The following is a 27,133-nucleotide window of genomic DNA, read 5'->3' as shown; positions in this document are numbered from 1 at the left end:
AAAGTTTAAGGAAGGCATTAATCTTACTTGACTTGACTAAATTGTTTAAGAAAGACATTGAATAATCACTTAGGTCTTTAAAGAGTGAAAATCCTGTAATCTGAACACAGAAAGAATGATGCTACAGACTCTACCCAAAAAAATCAGCCAGAGTATGGACTTGTGACCGGAGGAAAATTAAGTTTAATGGGTCCAGTCACCCTCTTGCCCTGAAGACACATTTGCTCTAAACATACTCACTGTTCATAGCACCCACTCCCACTCCCAGGCCCTGGGACATGCCATCGTAGTAAGTGGAATTGAACCAACGGACTATAGATATATCATATGCATGCCATCACTTCCATCACAGACTGCTAATTTCCACCTGTCAATACTGGTAGCATTTCTTTCTTTCTTTCAATGCATATAATTAACAGATGATGTCAGACAAGAGAAATGTCATCCTGTTTTCTGTATTTGATGAGAATCAAAGCTGGTACCTCACAGAGAATATTCAGCGCTTCCTCCCCAATGCAGATGGAGTGCAGCCCCAGGACCCAGAGTTCCAAGTCTCCAACATCATGCACAGTAAGCAAAGCAGCACTTGAGTGCAGTGGGTAATGAATAAAGGGAAACTGAAGCCACCAAACTGAAGTCCAGTTAATGCATTAATTTATATGCCATGCAAAAGTCATGTTTCCTTAAAAATTGTTACATATGAACATATACAATTTTATATAAATGCATAAATATGATCATATAATGTATTTTTTTCTTTTAGAAGGCAATCAAATATCTAGAAAAGTTTGTTTTTAAAGGGTAAATCAAATAAAGATACAGTTTTCATTTACTCAAACATACACAAGCCATCCTTAATATAAAATGCACTCAGTTGGTAAATTACACCAGAAGGACACAGGGAATGCAATTTTACATGTGAAAAACAATTGCCAGCTATAACAATTTAACAGTCAGATTAATGAAGGCATTATACCCTTATGAAAAAAACATCTTTTTTTCCAACTTTATCAAGATGTAATTGACAAATAAAAATTATATATATTTGGGGGGGAGGGACATAGCTCAGTGATAGACCACATGTTTAGCACACATGAGGTCCTGAGTTCAATCCCCAGTACGTCCTCTAAAAAAAATTGTACATATTTAAAGCATACAATGTGATCTTTTTGATATTTACTTGGCTTCGCCTTCCCTTTTACCTGCCCATTGCCTTCTATATTATACCTTTCCACTAACCATTTTGTGTCCAGGTAACCCATGTTAGAATATATTGTTACTGTGACTATATAATCATGTACAAGGACATATGGCCACTGTACTAGTCTGCTAGGCTTTCCATAACAAAGTGCCGCAGACTGGCTGGTTGCGACAATAGACATTTATTTCCTCACAGTTCTTGAGGCTGTTTCCTCACATGGTCTTTCCGCTGTGCATGCACATGTCTGTGTACAAATTTCCTCTTCCTATAAGGACACCAATCATATAAGGTTAGAACCCACCCTAATGACCTCATTTTTAAAGAATTACTTGTTTACAGACCCTATCTCTAAATGCAGTCACATTCTGAGGTATTAGGAGTTAGAACTTCAACACACGAATTTGAGTGGGAGGAACATTCAGTCTATAACATACATACCTATGTGTTTATATACACACACAAATTTGAATGGTCAAAAATATGATACAAATTTCAACCTCACTACAGGGAAATGCAAAATAGAATACCATTGCCGTAGCACTTTTTACCTATCAGACTGGCAAAATTATAAGACAGTACTAGTGGGCTTGTGAGTAAAAGAGTGTTGTCATACAATGCTAGCGGATAACTAGAAGTCTTTTTGAAACCAATCTGATTGAAACCACTGAAATTAAAAGTATGTGCCTTCTGGAGCCCTGGTTCTGGCTAAGACAGAATAAGCATGTGTCACTCTGTCTATCCTACAAACTGCAACCATTCTTACTTGCATTCTGTAGGATAGTTAAGGATTTTACCTTAATGTATGGAGCAGCCATCTGAGAATGTTGAAAAGGTAAATTAAGGAAGGAGACTAGAAAGAATTAAAAGCATGCAGATTGGAAGAAATAAAACCGAATATGACACGATTATCTACATAAAAAACTCACAAACTACACAAAAAAGCTCCTAGAACTAATAAGTGAGTTTAGTCTGATTGCAGAATGCAAAGTCAACCTGCGAAAGTCATTCATATTTCCATGTAACAACAGAAAACTGTTGGAAATCTAAATTACAAAAATAATACCATTTATAATAGCTCAAAACTGAAATAAATGTAACAAAACATGTGCAGGACCTGTACACTGAAAATTACAAAACACTGATGAAAGACATTTTAAAACATCTAAAAAAGTGAGACACATACAACGTTCACAGATTGGATGACTCATAAAGATGTCAGCTATTCCCAAAATCATCCATATATTTAATGCATTATTAAAATCTCAGCACGATTTTTTGTTGGTAGGGAAAAGTATATTATAAAATTTATATGGAGAGGAAAAGGAACTAGAATAGCCAAGACAACTTTGAAAAAGAAAAATTAAGTTGGGGGGCTCCTATTACCTGATTTTAAGACTTACTATAAAGCTACAGTAACCAAGATAGCATTGTATTGACAAAGATGAATGACTTAGAATACATACTGCAGAAACAGACACATACATACATGATTCACTGATTTTTGATGAGGATAGAAATGCAATAGCATTGGAACAATTGATCATCCATATAAAAAAGATGAACCTCGACCTAAATCTCACACTTACAGATTAAGTCAAAATGTCTCACAGAAAATGTAGAGGAAATTTTTCATGACTTGGAGCTAGGCAAAGTGTTCTGATAGACGATGCCAAAATCAAAATTCATAGAATGAAAAACTTGATAAATTGGATTTCATCAAAATTAAAAGCTTTTCCTCTAAAAAAGATATTGCTAAGGAGAATGAAAAGACAAGCCACAGATTGGTAGGAAATATTTGCAAATCACATATCCGTATCTAAAATCTCAGACTCAATGGTGAGAAAACAAGCCAACCTCTAAAACTGGGCAAACGATTTGAACTGACACATTACCACAGAAGATATATGGAAGGGAAATAAGTACATGAAAAAAATGGTCAATATGATTAATCATTAAGGAAATGCATATTAAAACCACAGTGAGATACCTGTACATGTCTGTGATTAGAAGGTATCATACTGTCTTGAAATTTTACAGAAAGGCTGCAAGGATAGTAGAGAACTCCCATATACCCTTTATCCAGGTTCACTCATTTTTAACATTTTGCTGTGTTTGCTTTATTTCTCTTTCCCTTATGTATCTATTTTTATTACTTATTTTCCATTTGGGAATAGGTTGTAGAAATTATTAGCCCCTTTAACTCTTAATACTTCATTGTGTATTTCCAATGAATAATGATATTCTCTTACATAACTAAAGAGTTGTGAAATTCAGAAAATTCAACATTGATGCATTATGTAATACATTGACACAATACATTTATCTACCTGGCAGCCAATATTTCAGTTGTATCCATCAATGCTGTCTTTTGTAGCTGGATCTAGTTGTCCTACTTCTTTGAAATCTGTTTCCTTGAATTTGGAACATGAGCAGATACTAATTTTTATCACCAGATCAAGTTTAGTTTTTCTGTTTTTTTCCTCTGTGTAGTTGTCATTTTTCTCCTTGCAACTAATCAGGAATTTGTAGGGAGATATTTTGAGGCCATGCAAATGCCCAGCTCTTCATCAAACTGCCCCCCAACATATAGCATCTAAATCCATCATAACCATGATGGTTTATGACTCTCTTCACTTTGAGATTAGATCTTAGCTGATCAAGTATTAATAATTTATGTTTTTGGAAGGTATAATGTTATCTCTTCTTGGGAATAAGGTAACAGACATAACATATAATCATTTCTAATCATATCATGACAATCCAAAATAATAAATCCAGATACTGCTAAAAAACTTTTATTCTCCATTTCTTTTGCAGGCATCAATGGCTATGTTTTTGATAGCTTGCAGTTGTCAGTTTGTTTGCATGAGGTGGCATACTGGTACATTCTAAGTGTTGGGGCACAGACTGACTTCCTCTCTGTCTTCTTCTCTGGATATACCTTCAAACATAAAATGGTCTATGAAGATACACTTACCCTATTCCCCTTCTCAGGAGAAACTGTCTTCATGTCAATGGAAAACCCAGGTTAGTTATTTATATTATTCTTTTACTAACAGCTGTGATTGCTTCATGAGACATTCATATGGTCTTTTGCCCTCTAGATCATATTTGTGTCAATACTAAATGATTCAAGTGATTTTGGTAATTGCAAGGCATTTTAATGATAGCACCACATCAAGTATTTAACTTAAAAATCTTTGCTCTAAAATGTTCCTTTACTTACTGTGGGCCAAAATTTTAAGTGTGTTTACTGAATTATAGTGGCAAATATACTTTTATATATGCAATTAACATGTAGGCTCTAAATATACTTCTACGTGCCTTGTGAACATTGGTATTGTTGGATAAATACCAGCTAGAAGCCTTTGGGAAGGTCATAATAATCTCCTTTAAGACACATACCCTAAAAACCACTCTGAAGCCTTCAGGACGAACGTGGCTGTCAGGATCTTGAAGAGATATCTATACTCCCATGTTTTTGCAGCTTTATTCACAGTAGCTAAGCTGTGGAAACAACCTAAATGTCCATTAAAGGATGAATGGATTAAAAAATATGATATAGGAGACAGCACAAGATGATGGAGTACAAAGGCCCTGAGCTCACCTCCTCTCATGGGCACACCAAAATCATAACTATGTGTAGAACAACCATGAATGAAAAAGATCAGAACCTACCAGAAAAGATGTTCTACAACTAGAGATATAAAGAAGGAACCAAATGAGATGCGTAGGAGCAGAGTCTTGATACAGTCAAGACCCATAGACTCAGCTGGGCGACCCAGAAATGGGAGAATAATTACAACTGCAGAGACTATCCAAAGGAGTGAGAGTTCTGAGCCCCATGTCAGTCTTCCCAGCCTGGGTGTCCTGCACCAGGAATATGAGCTTCCAGAATATTTGGCTTTATAGGCCAGCAGGACTTACTTTTGGGAGTCCCAGAGAGCTGAGGGAAATAGAGACTTCACTCTTAAAGGGTGCACACAAAATCTCATCCACTCTGAGACACAGGGAAGAAGCAGTAATTTGACAGGAGCCTGGGTCAGATCCACCTGCTGATCTAGAGAGTCTACAAGGTAGGCAGGAGGCCAGTGCAGCTCACCCTGGGGACATAGACACTGGTGGCAGCTAATTTTTGGCACTCCTTCTAGCACATGGACAGTGGTGCTGGAAAGCACCATTTTGGAATCCTCTCTCTAGCTTATTAGCCCCAAGACTCAGTCCAGCCCTGGCCCAATGGTCCATAGGCACAAATTCTGGGACAACTCAGCCCAAGCAACTAACTGGGTACAGACAGAGCCCTACCCACCATCAGACAGGCTGCCTTAAGAACCCCTGAGGCTACAGTTGCCCTTGGACATGGCCCTGCCCACCAGGCGATCAAGGACGTGCCCCACAAACCAGTGTACAGGCACTACACTTGAGACCCCAGGGCCTTCCAGCCAGAGACTCTGGGTCCCAGCTCTACTCACCCAGGGGCAGAAATCATCCCCATAGTCCCCTGGGCCTTGGCCCCACCCAATAGGGAGCCTGCTCTAAGCTTGGGACCAGCCTCACCCACCAGTAGGCAGACACCAACCACAAGAAAACCACAGCCCTGCAACATGCAGACCCAGCCCACCCACCAGCAGGCCAGACTCTGCCAGGGACCAGCAGGGCCTAAGCCTCTCCCACAAGCAAGCCAACCAACACAAGCTAAAAGACACCCCAGGCCCCACAGCCAAATTGGTCAGGAACTGGCCCCACCTACCAGCAATCTGACACCTGTTCTGAGACCCCTGAGCTCTGCAACTGGACCCCAAGGATAGGTTCTGCCTGCCAGTAAGCCAGCACTTGCCTCAGGACCTGGCTTTACCCACTAGCTGAGGGCAACAGCCCAAGGGTTTCCTGGACCCTGACTCTGCCAACCAGTAACCCAGCACTAGCTCTGAGACCCCTGGAGTTCCACAGTCGTACGCCTCATCACCCAGTCCCACCAACCAGCAGCTGGCAGCCTCTACACAAGGCAGGACATGGCAACCAACCAGACCAGGGGTCAGCCAAGCCTACCAGATTGCCCACTTAGCCAGCCCACCACAACAGAAAGACCCATGCAGCTCTCTTAAGGCAAACCCCTAGAGCACATAGCTCTGGTGATGAGAGGAGACTTCACTGCTGGGATACATGAATCATCTCCTACAAAGGGCCACTTCTCCAAGGGGAGAAATGTAACTAACCAACCACATACATAAAACTATAAACAGCAACTGAGACAAAATGAGGTGACAGAGGAATATGTTCCAGACAGAGGAACAAGATAAAACTCCAGAAGAAGAACCAAGTGAAGTGGAGATAGCCAATCTACCTAAGGAAGAATTCAGGGCAATGATCGTAAACATGATGAAAGAACTCAGAAGAAGAATGGATGCACACAGAGAGAAGTTAGAAGTTTTTAACAAAGGGTTAGAAAATATAAAGAAAAACCAAACAGAGATGAAGAATACAATAATGGAAATGAAAAAATACACTAGAAGGACTCAACAGTAGACTAAATAATTCAGAAGAATGGATCAGTGAGCTGGAAGACAGAGTAGTGAAAATCACTGATGGTAAACAGAAAAAAAGAATGAAAAGAAATGAGGACAATTTAAGAGACCTCTAGGACAACATCAAGCCCACTAATATTCACATTATAAGGATCCCAGAAGGAGGAGAGGTAGAAAGCGGCTGAGGACATAATTTAAGATATATTAGCTGAAAACTTCTCTAACTTGGGAAAGCAAACAGTCACCCAAGTCCAGGAAGTGCAGAGAGTCCCATACAGGAGTATCCCAAAGAGGAATCATGATACATTGTAATTAAAATAGCAAAAATTAAAGATACAGTATTAAAAAGCAACAAGGGAAAAGCAACAAATAACATACAAGGGAAGTCCCATAAAGTTATCAACTCACTTTTCAACAGAAGTGCTAGGCCAGAAAAGAGTGGCACGATATATTTAAAGCAATGGAAGGGAAGAACCTACGACCAGGAATACTCTGTCCTACAAGACTCTCATTCAGATTTGATGATGAAATCAAAAGCTTTACAAACAAGTAAAAACTGAAAGAATTCAGCACCACCAAACTAGATTTCCAACAAATGTTAAAGAAACTTCTCTAAAATGAAAACACAATGATAAAAAATCTATGGGACACAGCAAAACCACTTCTAAGAGGGACATTTATAGTGATACAAGCTTCCTCAGGAAACAAGAAAATACTCAAATAAACAAACCAACCTACCACCTAATGGAACTAGAGAAAGAAGAACAAAGCCCAAAGTCAGTAGAAGGAAGGAAATCATAAAGATCAGAGCAGAAATAAAGATTTTAAAAATCAGTAGAAAAGATCAAAGAAATCAAAATCTAGTTCTTCAAAAAGAGAAACAAAATTGATAAACCTTTAGCCAAATTCATCAAAAAAAAAGGGAGGGAGAGAAGGTCCAAAACAATAAAATCAGAAATGAGAAAAGAGAAGTTACTACCAACACCAAAGAAATACAAAGGAGCATAAGAGACTACTACAAACAACCATATGCCAATAAAATGGACAACTAGAAGAAATGGAAAAATTTTTAGAAATGTACAATCTCCCAAGACTAAACCAGGATAAAATAGAAAATATGAACATACCAGTCACTAGTAATGAAATTAAATCAATAAGTTAAAAACTCCCAACAAATGAAAGTCTAGTACCAGCTGACTTCACAGGTGAATTCTACTAAGCATTTAGAGAAGAGTTAGAACCTATCCTTCCCAAACTAATCCAAAAAATTTTAGAGGAAGGGATGCTTCCAAACTTATCCTAAGAAGCCAGCATCACCGTGATACTGAAACCAGACAAAAATATAACAAAAAAGAAAATTATAAGCCAATAACACTGATGAACATAGATGCAAAAATCCTGAACAACGTATTACCAAATAAAATCCCACAAGACATTAAAAGGATCATACACCATGATAAAATGAGATTTATCTTTGGGATGCAAAGGTTTTTCAATATCCTCAAATCAATTAATGTGGTACAACACATTGACAAGTTGAAGAAGAAAAACCACATGATTATCTCAATAGATGCAACAAAGCTTTTGATAAAATCCAACACCCATTTATGACAGAAACTCTCCAGAAAGTGGGCACAGATGGAACATATCTCAACATAATAAAGGCCATTTATGACAAACCCACAGTTAACATCATACTCAATGGTGAAAAGCTGAAAGCATTCTAAGATTAAGAACAAGACAAGGATGCCCACTCTCGCCACTTTTATTCAACATAGTTTTGGAAATCCTAGCTACAGCAGTCTGAGAAGAAAAGGAAATAAAAGGAATCCAAATTGGAAAAGAAGAAGTAAAACTGTAACTGTATGCAGATGACATGATACTATACATAAAAAATCCTAAAGACACCAGCAAAAAACTACTAGACCTCATCAGTGAATTTGATAAAGTTGCAAGGTACAGAATTAATATACAGAAAATCTGTTGCATTTCTGTACACTAACAACAAACTATCAGAAAGAGAAACTAAGGAAACAATCCCGTTTACAATTGCATCAAAAAGAATAAAATACCTAGGAACAAACCTACCTTAGGAGGTAAAAGACCTGTACTCAGAAAATTATAAGACACTGATGAAAGAGATGGAAAATGACACAAAAACAGATGGAAAGATATACTGTATTCATGGATTGGAAGAATTAGTATTGTTAAAATGACCACACTGTTCAAGGCAATCTACAGATTCAATGCAATCCCTATCAAAATACCAATTGCATTTTTCACAGAACTAGAATAAATAACTTAAAAATTCTTATGGAAACACAAAGGACCCCAAATAGCCAAAACAATCTTGAGAAAGAAGAACAGAGCTGGAGGAATCAGGCTCCCTGACTTCAGACAATACTACAGAGCTACAGTAATCAAAAGTGTATGATACTGGTGCAAAAACAGACATATAGATCAATGGAACAGACTAGGGAGCTCAGAAATAAACTAATGCACTTATGGTCAATTAATCTATGACAAAGGAGGCAAGAAAATACAATGGAGAAAAGACAGTCTCTTCAATAAGTGGTGCTGAAACACTGGACAGCTTCATGTAAAAAGAATGGAAATAGATCATTTTCTAACATCACATACAAAAATAAAGTCAAAATGGATTAAAGACATAAATATAAGACCAAATACTATAAAACTCCTTAGAGGCAAACATAGGCAGACACTCTTTGACATAAATTACAGCAATATTTTTTTGAATCTGTCTCCTAAAGCAAAGGAAATAAAAGCAGAAATAAACAAACGGAACCTAATTAAACTTAAAGGCTTTTGAACAACAAAGGAAACCATTGACAAAAAAGACAACCTGCTGAATGGGAGAAAATACTTGCAAATGATATGACCAACAAGGGGTTAATATTCAAAATATATAAACAGCTCATACAACAACAACAACAACAAACAGGCAACTCAATTAAAAAATGGGCAAAGACCTGAATAGATATTTTTCCAAATACACACAGATAGCCAACAGGCACATGAAAAGATGCTCAACAGTTTAATCATCAGAGAAATGCAAATCAAAACCACAATGAGATATCACCTAACATCTGCCAGAATGGCCATTATCGAAAAGAGCACAAATAACAAATTTTTGCAAGGATATGGGTAAAAGGGACCCCTCCTACACTGTTGGTGGGAATGTAAATTGGTGCAGCCACTGTGGAAAACAGTATGGAGCTTTCTCAAAAAACTAAAAATAGAACTACTATATGACCCAGCAGTTCCACTACTGGGTATTTGCCTGAAAAAAAATGATAACTCTAATTTGAAAAGATACATATGTACATCCTAATGTTCACAGCAGCATTATTTACAATAGCCAAGGTATGGAAACAACCTAAGTGTCCAACAACAGATGAATAGATAAACAAAAAGTGGTGTGGAATAGTACTCAGTCATAAAAAGTGAAAGATAAATACTATATGATATGACCTATATGTGGAATCTACAAAAATTAATAAATGACTATAACAAAACTAAAACAGATTCACATATATAGAGAACAAACAAGTGGCTACCAGTGGGGAGAGGGAAGGGGGAGGGACAAGTTAGAGGTAGAGGAGCAAGAGGTACAAACTATTAGGTATAAAATAAATAAGCTACAAGTACATAGTGCACAACACAGGGAATATAGCCAGTATTTTATAATAACTGTAAGTGGAGTATAACCTTTAAACATTGTGAATCACCACATTGTACACCTGTAACTTGTATACTATTGTACAGCAACTATACCTCAATAAAAACTGGTTCCAGGATTGAATAACAGCCTAAAAATTAATTGGTTCACTGAAAGCCCTGGTTATATCACTGAGGCCAGAGACTGATCTGTATATTTGTAGCACTGGCCAAGTCATCTTATGTCTGTGTCACAAGTTGGAGTAGGAGACTGGCAGCTGAAGTGTCTCCAAGGGAATTATAATTTAATTTTCTTTGCATCTGTGATAATGTCTCCTTTCTTATTTCAACTGTATATATGTGGAATTTCTAATTTTTATTTGGTTTTTATTTTATTGAGTTTCATCAAAGAATCAAGTCTTCTTTAAGCTCTTGGATTGAGATTTATTAATTAATTAGTATAATTTTAAAATTTATTTTTATTCACACATAATACAAAAAGATGTTCTCATTACAAAAATTCAACTAGTACAGATATAACTAAGGTTCCTCTTGATCACTATTCCCAATCCCAGGCCCTCCTCAGAGTATGGCAGATGCCACTCCAAATCTGTTCATGGGATTTTCATTTTTCCTTTTCTCACCCAGTTACTGTCTTCCTCAGGAAAAGGAAGTATTTGTTTTATTTAAGCTATAACAGTGGAATTTTAGAGTCAAAAACTGGATTTAAATTACTCATTCCAGCTCAGTCCTGGACTACGCTGAGCCAACGTGGGTTTATACCATCAAAAATATGCTTCAAATATCATGAAATTGGGTTCTTATACTCCTTGTCTTCCTATTTTGTAATGTACTCCTTTATTTTGGTAGAAAACATCCTCTAGTCACTTCCTGAGAATGGCTGCACTAGAGGTAGATTTTTTGAATCCTTGTATATTAGAAAATTTCTTTATTCTCATTTCCCATTTCATTGATTATTTGGCTGCACATAAAATACAGGGTATTCAGTTAAAATTTTGCTTGCAAATATTGTGTGAGTTTATGAGGCTGTTGAGGTAGCTGATGGGTAGGTATATTTTTTTCACTTAGCTTATGCATCTACTTTACCACCATGAGATTCCTTCACTCAGGTAATCCTGTTCATAGTAGAAATATTTCACTTGCATTATGGTGGGATTTTATATTATTTGTATCCTTACTTATCCTACAAATTGGCCACAATGGAGGTTAGGCATTGTGTTATGTGATTTGAATGCATTATTAGATACTGTTAGCCTCATTTACAAATTAGAAAATTAGAGCTCAGAAAGCTCAACTGACTTGCTTAAAGTCACACAGCTGGTAACTCGTAGAACTATGATTTGAACACAGGCAAGCTTATGGTAGAACCTGCACCACTGTGTTATACAGCAATAACAACTAGCCTATATAAAGTTTCCAGATTAAGTCATCGTCATCATCAAAGTGTTCTGTGTGACTATTAAGACTCTTCATTATTGTGTATGTTAATTACATTTCTCTATTTTATGCCAATATATTCGTTTTGAATCACAGCCTTTTCTTGTGGTCACAAACATATATCACAACAGCAGCAATGCAAAAACCACTTTTACTGCCATTGTTTGAGTGTTGTTACATGTGTCAGGGATTTAACCTAACAACCTGCAATATGATGGTACTGACTAGAAATTTTTTCATTTATCTGGGAATAGAAGAGAACGTCTAACACAGATCTTGCTTACAACCTAGGTATTGAGTAACCAGAGTCTTATTCTTCCTCATCTCCAGGTCTGTGGGTTCTGGGGTGCCACAACTCAGACTTTCGGAACAGAGGCATGACAGCCTTACTGAAGGTTGACAGTTGTGACAGGAACACTGGTGATTATTATGACAACACATATGAAGATATTCCAACCTTCTTATTGAATGAAAACAATGTCATTGAACCCAGAAGCTTCTCCCAGAATTCAAGGCACCCTAGCACTAGGCAAAAGCAATTGAAAGCCACCACAACTCCAGAAAATGACATAGAGGAGATTGACCCTCAATCTGGAGAGAGAACACAGGTCTCTAGTGATTTATTGATGCTCTTGGGACAGAATCCTACTCCACATGGATTATCCTTATCTGATCTCCAAGAAGCCAGAAATGGGACTGATAATCATTTACCTGGAGCAATAGAAAGAAATAAGGGCCCATCTGAAGTGGCACATCTCATCCTAAAGCTCCATCACAGTGGGGAAAGAGTATTTACTTCTGAGCCAGAACTATCATTAAATGAGAATTTAGGGACAACCGTAACAGCAGAGTTGAAGAAACTTGATTTTAACATTTCTAGTTCATCAAAAAATTTAATGACTTCACCAACAATTCCATCAGGCAAGTTCTTGACAGATACTGAAAAGACAGCTTCCTTAAAACCCCCAAATACACCAGTTCGTTTTAGTAGTCAATTAGGCACCATTGTATTTGGTAAAAATTCATCTCACTTTGTTGGGTCTGGGGTAACTTTGGCCTTCAGTGAAGAAGATAATGATTCCAAGTTGTCAAAAGCAGCTTTAATGAATAGTCAAGAAAGTTCACTGGGAGAAAACGTATTATCAATGGAGAGTGATAGGTTAGTTAAAGAGGAAAGAGTTCGTGGACCTGCTTCATTGACCAAAGATGATGCTTTATTTAAAGTTAATATCTCTTTGGTAAAGACAAACAAGGCATCAATTAACTCAACAACTAACAGAAAGATTCACATTGATGACCCGACATTATTAATTGACAATAGCACATCAGTCCGGGAAGGTGTTATATTAGAAAGTAATACTGAGTTTCAAGAAGTGAATTCTTTAATTCATGATGAAACATCTATGGACAAAAATACTACAGCTTTGGGACTAAATTATGTGTCAAATAAAACTATTCCATCAAAAAATATGGAAATGGTCCACCCTGTGCCACTAGATGCAGAACATCCAAACGGCAAAAGCATACTTCTTACTAATGTGGCTAATGTCCAAGAAAATGATACACACAATCAAGAAAAAATATCTCAGGAAGAGATAGAAAGGAAAGAAAAATTAATCCAAGATAATGTACTTTTGCCTCAGGTGTCTCCAGTGAGTGAAACTAAGAACTTTCTGAAGAACCTTTTTGTACTAAGCAAAAGTTTAGAGGAGGGGAGATACACTTCAGTACTTCAAGACACCAAGTTATTAAATGATTCAGCAAAAAGATCAGGGATTCACATGGCCCATTTCTCAATAATAAGGGAGGAAGCAACCTTGGAAGACTTGGAAAATCAAACAAAGAAAATGGTAGAGAAGTATCCAAGCACCACAAGTATCTCTCCAAATCCAAGTCAGTGGAATGTTATCGCTCAACGTGGTAAGCGGGATTTGAAACAATTCAGACTCCCACTGGAAGAAATAAAGATTGAAAGAGGGGTAATTCTGAATGACCGCTCAACTCAGTGGCCCAAAAACATGAAATATTTGACCCAGGTAGAAGACAACAAGAAGGAGACAAGGGCCATTACTCAGCCCTTCTTATCAGATTGTCATGGCATCATTCAAACAAATGGCTCCGCATTCCCCATTGCAAAGGTATCAGCATTTCCATCAATTAGACCTACAGATCTGATCAAGATCCCATCCCAATACAACTTGTCTCATCTAGCATCAGCCTGTAGTTATACCTTTGGGAAAAGGAGTTCTGGGGTCCACAAAAGCAGTCACTTCTTACAAGAAGCCAAAAGAAATAACCATTCTTTAGCCTTCCTAATGTTGGAAATGATCAGAGGTCAAGGAAAAATCAGTACCCTATGGAAAAACATCACAAACCCACTCCTGTACAAGAAATTTGACAGCACTATTGTTTTGAAACCAGCCTTGTCTAGAGCATCTGGCAAAGCTGAATTTCTTCCTAAAATTAAAGTTCATGAGGAAGACTTTTTCCCTACGAAAACTAGCAATGATTCTCCTGCCCACCCGGAACTTAGGGAAGAGATCTTCCTTAAGAAAACACAGGGACTTGTTAAATTGGATAAAGTAAATAAACCCAGAAAAATGCCCTTTCTGAAATGGGCAACAGAAAGCTCTGAAAAGACTCCCTCCAAGCTGCTGGGCTCCCTTGCTTGGGATAAACAATATACTACTCTGGTACCAAAAGAAGAGTGGAAGTCCCTAGAGAAATCAGAAAAAAGCACAGCTTTAAAGATAAAAGACACAATTTTTCCCCTGGACCCTTTTGAAAACAAACATTCAACAGCAGCAATAAATGAAGGACAAGATAATCCCGAAAGAGAAGCCACCTGGGTAAAGCAAGGAGGGACTGGAAGGTTGTGCTCTCAAAAGCCACTAGTCTTGAAACGCCATCAAAGGGAAATAACCTTTACTACTTTTCAGCCAGAGGAAGACAAGATTGACTATGATGATACTGTCTTGATTGAAACAAAGAGAGAAGATTTTGACATTTATGATGAGGATGAAAATCAAGGCCCCCGCAGCTTTCAAAAGAGAACACGACACTATTTTATTGCTGCAGTGGAGCGGCTCTGGGATTATGGGATGAGTGCATCCCCCGATGCACTGAGAAACAGGTATGGCTACATTGGTTGTTCCTTTGTCCTACTATTGTCACCTTTGTCTTTACCACGTACTAAAACAATAAGAAAGACATGAGTCTGCAGCAGTGAGACTCCAGAGGTCATTGAAGAATAGAGGAAACTGAAAAAAAAAGTGGGGCTTACAAAAGGGTAGAGGAGTCAGAGTCAAGAAGCAACAATGGGGAGCAGGAATAAAGTCAGCCTCACCTATCAGCCTTATGAGGTGCAGGATAAGTCCCATGAGCAAGCCCTGAGAGAGGCATCAGGAAGAAGTGAAGTGTGTGGTAAAGAGGCTGAGGATACAGGGGAAGTTGTTTTCCATAGTACTGGGGATCCAGAGGGCAAAGTGGGAGAATTTGATTCTTAGGGGAGCAGATGGAGGTTGGACAGGGAAGAGAAAGTACAGAGAAATTTGGAAGATAAACATAAAGAGAGTCAATCAGTCAACAAATATTTATTGAGTACCAACCATATAGCAGACAATTTCATAGGCACTGGAGAGCAGTAAAGTAGGTGCTTATATTCTATCAGGATGGGCAAGAGATGATAAACTAGTAGAAAACTAAATAAGGGAATGTTGACTAAATAAAGGGATGGTGCTGCTCAGAAGGCAGAATCGAATAATATGGTTATTTGCCTGTGCTGGTCAGAGAAATTCTCTTTGTGGAGTTGAGACCTAAATGATAAGAGGTCAGCTAACAGAGCTCTGAGAGTAGATGTTGCCAGATAAAGGGAACAAGAAATGCAAAAGCCCTGAGAATGAAGCAAGTTTAGCATCTTTGAGGAATAAAAAAGGACCAACATGAATAGAGTACAGTAAAGAAGTGTAGGGTAGGGGGGAGGGACATGAGGTGGCAGAGATGAATGGTCAGATAATATAGTTCCTACAGGAAGGGTAGATGCCCTCTTCATTACTCGTTGTCAATTTCTGACCTTGCTTTCTGCCTGTTTTCTGCCACAAGTGAGCTCTCATTGCTGTACAGCAGCAGTAGAATATTTCCCCTGTCTTTCCCACTCTCCCAGACCTGTAGCTTACATTTTCTGCTGTTTCATTAAAGCTCCAACAACCCTTCTTACTCCTAGCTGATGCTGTGCAATGAAGCTCAGCAGCCTTCCAGCACCGCATTTATTGACATCTGTACCTATATAGTGTCGTCATGCTTACGACAGTAAATGGACTCTCTGTGCTCCTAAGGCCAACCACTCAGGTTTTCCACTTGATCCCATCTTTTCTCCCCTCATAAAAAACATTGCTTCAACAATTCCCTTTTCCCCTCTTACATCATCTGTTTCTCCCTCTCCACTGAGTTAGTCTCATCAGCATCAATCATGCTATTGTTTATCCCCTTATATTTTCAGAAAACATTTAAAGATCATTTTTCCTCCTTGCTGCTTTTGCTTCTTTTCCTCTCATTTTTTCTTTAAGCCACTCCAAAGAGGCTTTTATCTCCATTTTTCCACGAAAACTACATTTTCAAGGTCACTTGCTGATGTTTACATTACTACTTCTCACTCCTCATCTTAGTTTAACTCTCAGTTGTATTTGATACCTGATTACCCCGCCCTTGATACATGGTCTCACTTGGTCTCTCTGATGCCACATTTTTCTACTAAATTCACTGCCAATCTTCCTTTGTCAACTTTGCTGGTTCTTCATCTCCCTAACCTTTAAAAATTAGAGTGTCCTAGGTATAGTTCTCTCTTAACCCTCCTCTTTTCTGTTTACACTCAACCTTGTGATGACCTAATTTACTCTTATAGTTTTACATACTATCTATATGCATACAATTTCCAGTTGTATACCTCCATCCTAGTACTCTCCCTTGAACTTGAGATTTGCATATCAATTCCTTATCTTAACAGGTACACAATTAGACTCTTAATTTCTGCCCCTTCCCTTCTCAGAGCCTGCTGTTTGCCCAGCCTTTTCCATTGGAAGTCAATGACATTTCCTTCCTTTCAGTTACTCAGACCCCAGACCTTGAAGTTATTCCTAACTCCTCTTTTCCTCTTTCTCTCTCATGACCACATCTAATCCATTGAAGAATCTTGTTGCCTATCACTTCAAAAATAACCAGATTTTGATAATGGACTGAGTATTGGATAAGATGAAAATGTAGCGAAATGGAAAGTTGGAGATGGTTGGCAAGGGAAAAAACAGGTTACAAAACAACAAGAGAATACATAATAAAATGTTACTCTAGATGCTGTGAATGTAATGTTTTTAATTTTAAAATGTTGTTTCTCTGTATTTTCAAATTTTCTATAATACATATGTACTGCCTCTATAATAACAAAAAGCTATTTAAAATAATAAAATCAATAAACACACACTCAATCCAACTACTTCTCTCCACCTCAGTGGCTACCATCCTGGTCTAACTCCTCATCAGTTCTCACCCAAATTATCATAATAGCCTCCTAACTAGCCTTCTGACTTCCAGCCTTGCCTTCATGCAGTGTTTTCCCAACACCACAGTTAAAATAATTTGTCAAATTATAATTTTGATTACAGTTCTCTGTCTCAAATACCCCAGTGGATTCCCATCTCACCCTGAGTAAATTCCAAAGCTCTCATCACGCCCTTCAAGTCTGTGATATTTGACCCTCTGAAACTTCGCGGCCCTTATTTCCTAACATTGTTTTCTGCTCACACTTCTCCAGCCACACTGGCCGCATTGATCTTCCTCAAATGGAACAAGTATGCCCCTATCTCTAGGCCTTTGCATTTTCTGTTCTGTGCTTAGAATTCTCTCCCCTAATATCCTAATATTAATTCTATTACTTCCTTCAGGTTGTTGCTCAAATTTCATTTTATCTGTGAGCCTTTGCCTGAATATATATCTCCTGCCACTCTTTCTCAATGCACTTACTACCACCTGAAATATTATACATTTATTTGTTTATTATATATCTTCCCCAACTAGACGGTAAGCTCACTGAGAGCACAAAATTTGAAGATTTTGTTCAATGGCACATCCCCCAAACCTTGAACAGTGCCTAGTACATAACAGATGCTCAAATAAATATCTGTTGATTGAATTAGTGAATGATGAATGTATAGAGGCAAGGGCAGGTCTTTCATGTATGTCCAAACTCCAGGGAATACCAATTAAATGGAATTGTGTGACACAGCTTCCACGGGCAAAAATGGAGGCAGGGAGACCAGTTAAGAGGTTATTGCAGTCATGCAGATAAGAGAAGGCAGTTTTTCAGAACACGGTGATGGTTGTGAAAATTAAAGAAATGGAAGGGTGTTGAGTATAATTTGAAGATGAGCAGAGATTGTTAGACTGAATATGGGGGGAATGGTGAGAGAGGACTCAGGGAACATTTTTAATTTTTGTCCTAAGCAACCAGGTGGATGATGGTGACATTTAATGAGATGTGGAAGGCTTGATATAGAACAAATTTATTGGAGAAAATACTCAACAGTCAATTCTGTATATACTTGAGATGCCCATTAGACATCCAAATTGAGATGTCAAGCAGGCACTTGGATAGGCATCTGGAATCCCAGAAAGAGGTCTGTGCTAAAGATATAAATTTGGAGGTTATAAGCATATTAATAGCATTCACATAACACTTGATGGGATGATAAGGGAGTAAAAGTAGATGTAAACCATGCCCACTTTAAGCTAGGTCCCCAAAGGGCTACGTCCTCAAGACAGGTAAACTAGTTAACTTGCACTTTATTAACTTACATCCCAGTTTTCTGTCATTTGTGTTGTCCATGAAATCTCTATTCTTGATCATAATTTGAGGAAGTCTTGGATTGGCAGTGCCTGCAGACATCTGACAGAAGAAAACATAAAACCTCTATAGTGGAAGAAACTCACATTCTAGGCCTCAGGTTATTTTCACAGATCTTCCAGATACAATTTTCAGGTCCAGGAATTATCAGATACAGTTATTAAAACACCTATGCATCATGAAGAAAGAATTGGTGAAGTAGTAGATAAATTAAAAGAAATACACAACATTGTAAACTGACTATATCTCAATAAAAAAGTAAAAATTAAAAAAAGAAATAACACAGAATGCAGCATGCAGAGATTTTCTTAATGTAATATAGAAAACAGATAATAAAAGACCATAGCCAACTGTATTTTCCAAAGATGGATGTGCCAATATATCCTGTCTTATATGCTCTTGTACGATGTGACTTTGCCACTCTCCTATTCAAAAGATAGAATCTAATTGCCCTCCTTTTGATCTGGGCTGGCATTATGACTCATTTGAAACCAATAGAATATAACAGAAATTTGTGACCTGTAGATGTGGTGTAAGTGATGCTATGTGATTCCTGAGGCTAGGTCAGAAAGTATCATGCAACTTACATCTAGTTCCCTTGGGATTCTTTCTCTGGAAAAATCCAGCCACCATGTAAGAAATCTGACTACCCTGGTGCTGCCATACTGGAAACGTGACATATAGGCCCTCTGATCAAGAGTCCCAACCGAGTCCAGCTTTCCAGCATTCTCCACCAAGGCACTAGACATGTGAATGAAGCCATTTTGGACCCTCCATACCAGCCCAGATGCCCACTGGGTGCCACTGAGTGACATTAGACACCATGAAGAGCAAAACTATTACTTAGCCAAGCCCTGCTGGGATTCCTGACTTAACAGAATTCTCAAGTTTAATAAAATGGTTTCTGTTTTAAGCCACTAAGTTTTGAGGTAGTTTGTGATACAGCAACATATAACCAAAACAGAGACATAGAGGATAGAGTGTGAAGGACAAACCTATTTTTATTTGAAATCTCAGAAGGGAAGAGTGACTAGAAGAGGAGAAGCAATATTTGAAGAGGTAATGTCTATTCTACTCCTGGGTATATAGCCAAAGAAAATGAAAACACTAATTCAAAGAGATACATGCACCCCAATGTTCATAGCAGCACTATTTACAACAGCCAAGATATGAAAGCAACTTAACTGTCCATCAACAGGCTATTGGATTAAAAAGATGTGATATATATATATACACATACACACACACATACACACACACACACAATGGAATATTATTCAATCATAAAAAGAATGAAATTCTTCCATTTCCAGTAATATGGATGGACCTAGATGGTATTATGCTTAGTGACAGAGAACGAAAAATAGTGTATGTTATGACTTATATGTAGAATTCTGAAAAGTAAAACAAATGAATGAATATGCAAAACAGAAACAGATTCACAGGTATAGAGAACAGTCTGGTGTTTACCAGTGGGAAGAGGAAGGGGAGAGAGGCAGGATGTGGGTAGGCTACAGGGATGATGGAACAGCACAGGGAAATATAGCTATTATTTTGTGGTGACTTTAAATGGAGTATAATCTATAAAAATGTTGAGTTGCTATGTTGTACACTTGAAACTAATATGATGTTGTAAATAACTATACTTCAATTTTTTAAAAATCAGATAGACTTAACCCCAAATATATTTTAAAAAGTAAATGTAGATGAATTAAACATACCAATTAAAACATCAAAATGTCAGACTTGATTAAAAATTAATGCCAACTACATATTGTTTACAAGAGACACACTTAAAAATCTAAGGACTCAGGTAGAAAAAGACTTTAAAGCAAGAGGTTTGTAGAGATAAGGAGGAAATGTTACAATAATGAAAGAGTCAATTCAATAGGCAGCCATACATTCCTAAATTAGTATAAACCTAACAATATAGTTTTAAAATACATAAAGCAAAACTTGACAGAATTAAATGGAGAAATAGATAAGTTTACAATCATATTTAGAGATAACTTATTTAAAGAACAGCCTCAAGCATCAATAAGGATATACAGTTGACCCTTGAACAACACAGGTTTGAACTGTGAAGTTCCACTTACATGCAGATATTTTTCAGTAATAAATACTACAGTATCACACAGTCTGTGGTTGCTTGAATCTGTGGATGCCAAGGAACCGAGGGTACAGAGAGCCAACTCTAAATTATACTCAGATTAATCCCCTCATTGTTCAAGGGTCAACTGTAGAAGATTTGCACATGACTAACAAAGCACACCAACACTGCAGAGTCAACATTTTTTCAAGTTCACATGAAACATTTAATAAAGTAGACCATATGCTGTGCTACAAAACAAGAAATTTTAATGGATTAAAAATATATAAAAATATAAAATATGTTCTCTAATGAATTAAACATTAATCAATTAGAAAGTTAACTGAAAATTAAGCAACACATTTCTAAATAATTTGTCAAAGAAGAAATTACAATGGGAATTAGAAATATTTAAACTGAATAAAAATGTAAATATGATGTATCAAAACGTAGTATGTAGCTAAAGCAGTGCATAGGGAGAAATCTTAAAGAAGAAGGAATGACAGTCACTGCCAGATATCAAAACTTACTGTAAAGCTACAGTAATTAATAAAGAGTAGTACTGATACAAAGACAGACAAATACATCAAAGTGTAACCCTGGATTATAAGGTTAGTTTAACATCTTTTTAAACCACTGTAATTTGTCACATGAACAAGATAAAGTAGAGAAAACGTATAACTCTCTCATTACATGAAAAGAGGTGTTTGCTTAAAATTCAGCATCCATGCATGATTTTTAAACTTTTAGCAAATTAAAATAGAAAGAAATTCTTATCCTGAGAAAGAGTATCTGCAAAAATGTACAGCAAGCATTGTATTTAATGCTGATCCATTGAAAGCTTTCTTTTAGAGATTGGGAACAAATCATCACCCCTCACTGTCACTTCTATTCAATACTGTGCTGAACGCTCAAGCAATAAAAAAATATATATATAAGGTATAAAGGTTGAAAAGAAAGGACTAGAACTGTCCTTTAGTACAAATGATATGGTTGTATACATAGAAAAAAATTTTTAAATCTACAAATAAATGATTAGAATTAACCAGGAAGATTCACAGTTTTGTAGAATTCAAAATCAACATACAGAATCAATTATATATCTATGTAATAGCAGGAAACAGGTAGAAAATGAAATTAAAAGAACATGTCAGTTACAATGGAATAAAATAGTAACAGGTACCTAGAAATAAGTTTAACAAAGATTTTTCAAGACCTCTATGGGAAAAATATGGAAATTTATTAGGAAACTTTAAAGAAGACCTAAGTAAATGCCAAGATATACCATGTGCATAGACTGAAAAATACAATATTATGAAAATGTAAACTATCCTCTAACTGAATACAACCCAAATGAATATCTCAGCAAGTATTTTCTCTTATATAACTCAACAAGCCTGATTTTAAAGTTACTAAGAAAATGTAAAGGGCCAAGAATAACCAAGACCCTCTTGAAGAAGAACACAATGGGAGGAATTGCTATATAACATACTGAGACTTATTTTAATGCTATAGTAACTAAAACAATGTGATGATTGGAATAAGGATAAATAAGTCTAAACATAACATAAAACCATAAATCTCTTAGAAAAAATAAGAGAATATCTTAATAACTTCAGGGTAGGAAAAGAAAGAATTGATATCAAAATACAAAAAGTACCAACCATAAAGAATTTTTTGATAAATTTCATTACATTAAAATTATAAGTTTATGCTCATCAAATGATAACAAAAAAGAATGAAAAATTAGGCACAGAATGGGAGCTGTTTGCAGCACAAAAGGCCAACAAAGACTTATATCAAGAATATATACTCCTTTGACTCAATAAGAAAAAAGAAGATTATCCAGTAGCAAATTTGGCACAAAAAAGAAAAAAACAAATTTGGATAGGCATTCCATAAAAGAGGAAATCCAACTGGCTATTACCCATAAAAAAGATGCTCAACGTCATTACTAATCAGGAAAATGCAAAATAAAACCACAGAGACACAGCTGTCCAACCACTAGAATGGCCAAAAATGTAAAAACACAGTCAATATCAAGTGTTTGTGAAGATCTAAAGCAAATGGAACTCTCATATATTGCTGATGAAAATGGAAAATGATGCAGCCACTTTGGAAAAACAGTGTGGTAGTATCTACCAAAGCTGAACATACGCATATGCAGTTCCACTCCAAAAAGTGCATATATGTGTTCACCAAAAGACCTGTGGAAGAAAGTTCATAGCAGGCTATGTATAAGCACTAAAAACTAGAAATAACTTGAATGCCCATGATTGTGGTATATTGGCACAATGGAATACTATACAGCAACAGGAATGAACAAACTGTAGCTACACACAACAACACAGATGAATCACAACCACAATGCTGAGTAAAGGAAATCAGAGGCAAAATAATGTATGCAATATGGTTCCATTTAAAAAACAGGCAAAAACTAAAGTATATTCTTTAGGGGTGTGTACAATTATGAACAAAAGCAAATAAATAGAAATATCAGAATAGGGGTTACCTTTAGTGGGAAGCAAAAGGATATGACTGGAAAGGTAGATAACAGTGAGTCTTCTAAGCTGCTGGCAAAGTTCTTGATCTGGGTGGTGGTTGCATTTTTGTACCAAAAGCATTTATATTTTATGCACTTTATTGTATAATTTTAGTTTGCAATTTTAATAGAATTTTAAAAAGTAAAGAAAAGCCATCCAAGGACTGAACCTTGACGCTGTCATATTTAGAATATGTTTATAAACCATACATCCATTAAACACTCAGCAAATATTTTTCAGTACCTACTATGTGCCACGCACTTGTTCCAGGTGCTGGAACTTCCAATTCATTATCAATTCTACTAAAAGTGTCTCTGATACAGTGAAGGCAACAATATGAGTTGTTTCTACTCACTTGGTCATGAAGATGTTGCTTTTCCTCTGCCTTTTCTCCAGGACTCAGAATGGAGATGTCCCTCATTTCAAGAAGGTGGTTTTCCAGGAATTTACTGATGGCTCCTTTACTCAGCCCTTATACCGTGGAGAACTAAATGAACACTTGGGACTCTTGGGACCATATATAAGAGCAGAAGTTGAAGACAATATCAGGGTGAGTTGAGGACAATGGAATTACAAGAAAATTAATCCTATATATGTTTTTTTGTTTCTGATTCTAAAAACAATGTATTCTTACTTTTGAAAAAGTTGAAAGTATAGAAAATAAGGACGTTGAAAAGTAATTTCATAATTATCATTTTGGTGTCTGTTCTTTTCTTTTTCCTATGTATTCTCTTTATGTATTCAAAATTATAAACTGCATCATTCTACTTCTTTTTAAATAAATATAATGTTATAAACATTTCTTGTGTCATTAAAACACTTCCTACATATCTTTTTTAAGTGATGGAATATGAGTCTATGATATGAATTTATGGTTTACTTAACCATTTACTTTGAACAACCTTTTAGATGGTTTTTTTCCCACTATTTAAGGAATTTTGCAATCACAACCCTTCTCCTAGGATAAAACTCCAAAAGTGCAATGTACATGAACATTTTAAGGCTTTCTCTAATGAATTATCTGTTAATGTCCTTTGCACAGTTAACTTTTCTTGTTAATTTATATTACCATATTATAGAGCATTGATATATTAATGATCATTGATCATTTTAATGAATAACATTTTTCCAAGTTTGTTTTAAATTTTATGTATACTGGTTTTTTAAATAAACAGACTTGAAAGTTTAGGTAGTAACCCATAAATCTTTCCTTTGTGACACTTTCATAGCTTTAATGTTTATAAAATCATTTCCTATACAGAGATTTTTTTTCTTAAAATCACCTATAATTTCTTCAACTTTCCTTTACAGTTTAATTTCTTAACATTTAACTTTTTAATCCATCAATAATTCCTGTAGACCAGAAATTGTTTTGGTGCATTGTGTGAACCAAAGATCTAGAAGAATCTAAGATGGTGGGATTGTGAGTGAATTTTTTTCTGACTTGGATTTTATTTTACTTTCCATATGTTCTATGAAAATACATATTTTTTAATCTGAAAAAAGAAGTCTTCTTTAAAGATCATATGCATTCATCCTGGAATTTGTCATGAAGAACCTTAATTGAAGAGTATCAACTCCTGGGGTTATGGTCCTTTAATATGCCTGGTAGTGACATGTTCCCTTTTACTTTGGAATTGCTTTTAAGTATTTAGAAATTTTCTCCTTTGCAAGTTCGAGTTCAGACCTTAAGGATTTTGGAATTCAAAAAAATTTTAACACCTTTATTATGATATGGTTCCTATACAGTAAACTACACATATTTCAGATGTACAGTTTGATGAATTCTCATAGATGAATACACTTATGAAACCACCACCAAAATCAATATAGCTAACATTTCTGTCACTCCCCAAGAGGTGCAATTTTTGTGGAATTCAACAATTCCTCAGTTTCCTTTGTAGATCTTTAGGTTTGAGTTCTAACAACATCCATTCTCTGTACCACTTCCTCCAGGCATTAAAAACTTGGATAAAACTCCCTAAACAAACATTGCTATTAGGAATGTAAACCTTAAGCTAAGAACTTTACAAGGTCATAAGACATAATACTTGCTTTTTTTGTTCTTCCGTCTTGGTCTGCAGGTAACTTTCAAAAACCAGGCATCTCGTCCGTACTCCTTCTATTCTAGCCTCATTTCTTATGGGGAAGATCAGAGGCAAGGAGCAGAACTGAGAAGAAAGTTTGTCAAGCCTAATGAAACCAAAATTTACTTTTGGAAAGTAGAACATCATATGGCACCTACTAAAGATGAGTTTGATTGCAAAGCCTGGGCTTATTTTTCTGACGTTGATCTGGTAAGCGGGTCTACATGGTGCTAGACATTTTCTGGTTTAAAAGAAATGGTCTTTGTATTATCTGCTAAGAATCTGGTGTTTATCTTAAGCATAATGAGAAGCTTGAAGAGGGGAGATGCCATCATATTTATGTTTTAGAAATATCACTCTGGAATCTTCTAAAGAGGAAGAATTGTACTGTGGGAAGATGGGCAGTGGGTTGGAGTGTCATAAAAGTTGATGAGAAATCCAATCTGGTTCAAAGGTGAGAGAACTTATGCTCATAGGATTGGTGTCTTTCCTCTCAGGAAAAGGATATGCACTCAGGCTTGATTGGGCCCCTTCTGATCTGCCGCACCAACACACTGAATGCTGCTCATGGGAGACAAGTGACGGTGCAGGAATTTGCTCTCTTTTTCACTATTTTTGATGAGACCAAAAGCTGGTACTTCACTGAAAACATGGAAAGGAACTGCAAGGCTCCCTGCAATATCCAGATGGAGGACCCCACTTTTAAAGAAAATTATCGCTTCCATGGTAACATACTCCACACCCAGATATTGCTCACTGTGAAAGGCAGTATGCTCTATGACAAATGAGCCTTAAGCCTGAGGCTTGGACATTGTATGAATTGAGAATATATGTACGGGAGTGGAACCCTATAGGTATCAATATTTTTGAATGGAGTGGAGGGAAGGAAACCCCCACAGTAGATTTTAACAGCTTTGTCTGTCTTCTCTTTCTCCAGCGATCAATGGCTATGTGATGGATACACTACCTGGCTTGGTAATGGCTCAGGATCAAAAGATTCGATGGTATCTGCTCAGCATGGGCAGCAATGAAAATATCCACTCTGTTCATTTCAGTGGACATGTGTTCACTGTGCGGAAAAAGGAGGAGTATAGGATGGCGGTCCACAATCTCTATCCGGGTATGAGCTGGTTTGTGCTCTTTCTTCACCTACAATGCCTGTTGAGTACTTTCTTTAAAGGTCTAGGCAATGGGGACACGACCAGCAAACAAAGCAGACAAACTCCCTGCTCTTGGGTAACCTTACCCTACAGACAGATAATAAATAGTTTAGCCAATGAACATGATAATTTCAGATCCAGATAATGTGGTATAAAGGAAATAGAACAGAATAAATGGATAATTAATGTCACAACACTTTCCTAAGAAAAAGGGATTTTTTTTCCACTTCAAATCCCACATAGTACCAGTAGTTACCCAAAGAGGGATTTGTTTATGTCAATATGTCAATTAATATGTCAATTAAGCACTACTCACGATGCTGAGCAAAACACAATTTCATTTTAGTTCTCCACTGTCCCTTTGAAACAGGTTTAATAGTGGAAGTAAACTTCCCTTGTTTCTGTGTAAAAATTCTGATAAGCTCAGCGACTTTTCTGCTCACTCTTAAGTAATAAGCAGTCCTGCAGCCAATTTACATTACAGATATAGTTCAAGTCAG

The 27,133-nt window shown here is 36.7% G+C and overlaps 1 protein-coding gene across 3 annotated transcripts in view; it reads left to right on the top strand.

The window, feature by feature from the left end:
• The window catches only part of F8 (coagulation factor VIII), a 99,809-nt gene that overhangs the window by 40,695 nt on the left and 31,981 nt on the right, over positions 1-27,133 (top strand). For all 3 annotated transcript variants that reach the window (XM_032475652.1, XM_032475651.1, XM_032475653.1), the window contains 7 exons: positions 420-570; positions 4,019-4,228; positions 12,193-14,995; positions 23,783-23,936; positions 25,471-25,683; positions 25,971-26,199; positions 26,411-26,593. In XM_032475652.1, the coding sequence (XP_032331543.1) occupies positions 420-570; positions 4,019-4,228; positions 12,193-14,995; positions 23,783-23,936; positions 25,471-25,683; positions 25,971-26,199; positions 26,411-26,593 (3,943 nt within the window). The remainder of the gene's footprint in view (positions 1-419; positions 571-4,018; positions 4,229-12,192; positions 14,996-23,782; positions 23,937-25,470; positions 25,684-25,970; positions 26,200-26,410; positions 26,594-27,133) is intronic.

Source organism: Camelus ferus, chromosome X (assembly GCF_009834535.1).
Source record: "Camelus ferus isolate YT-003-E chromosome X, BCGSAC_Cfer_1.0, whole genome shotgun sequence".
Classification (NCBI taxonomy): Eukaryota; Metazoa; Chordata; class Mammalia; order Artiodactyla; family Camelidae; genus Camelus; species Camelus ferus.
Note: the sequence above shows the minus strand (reverse complement) of the source record. Positions and strands in the feature narration are given on the sequence as shown.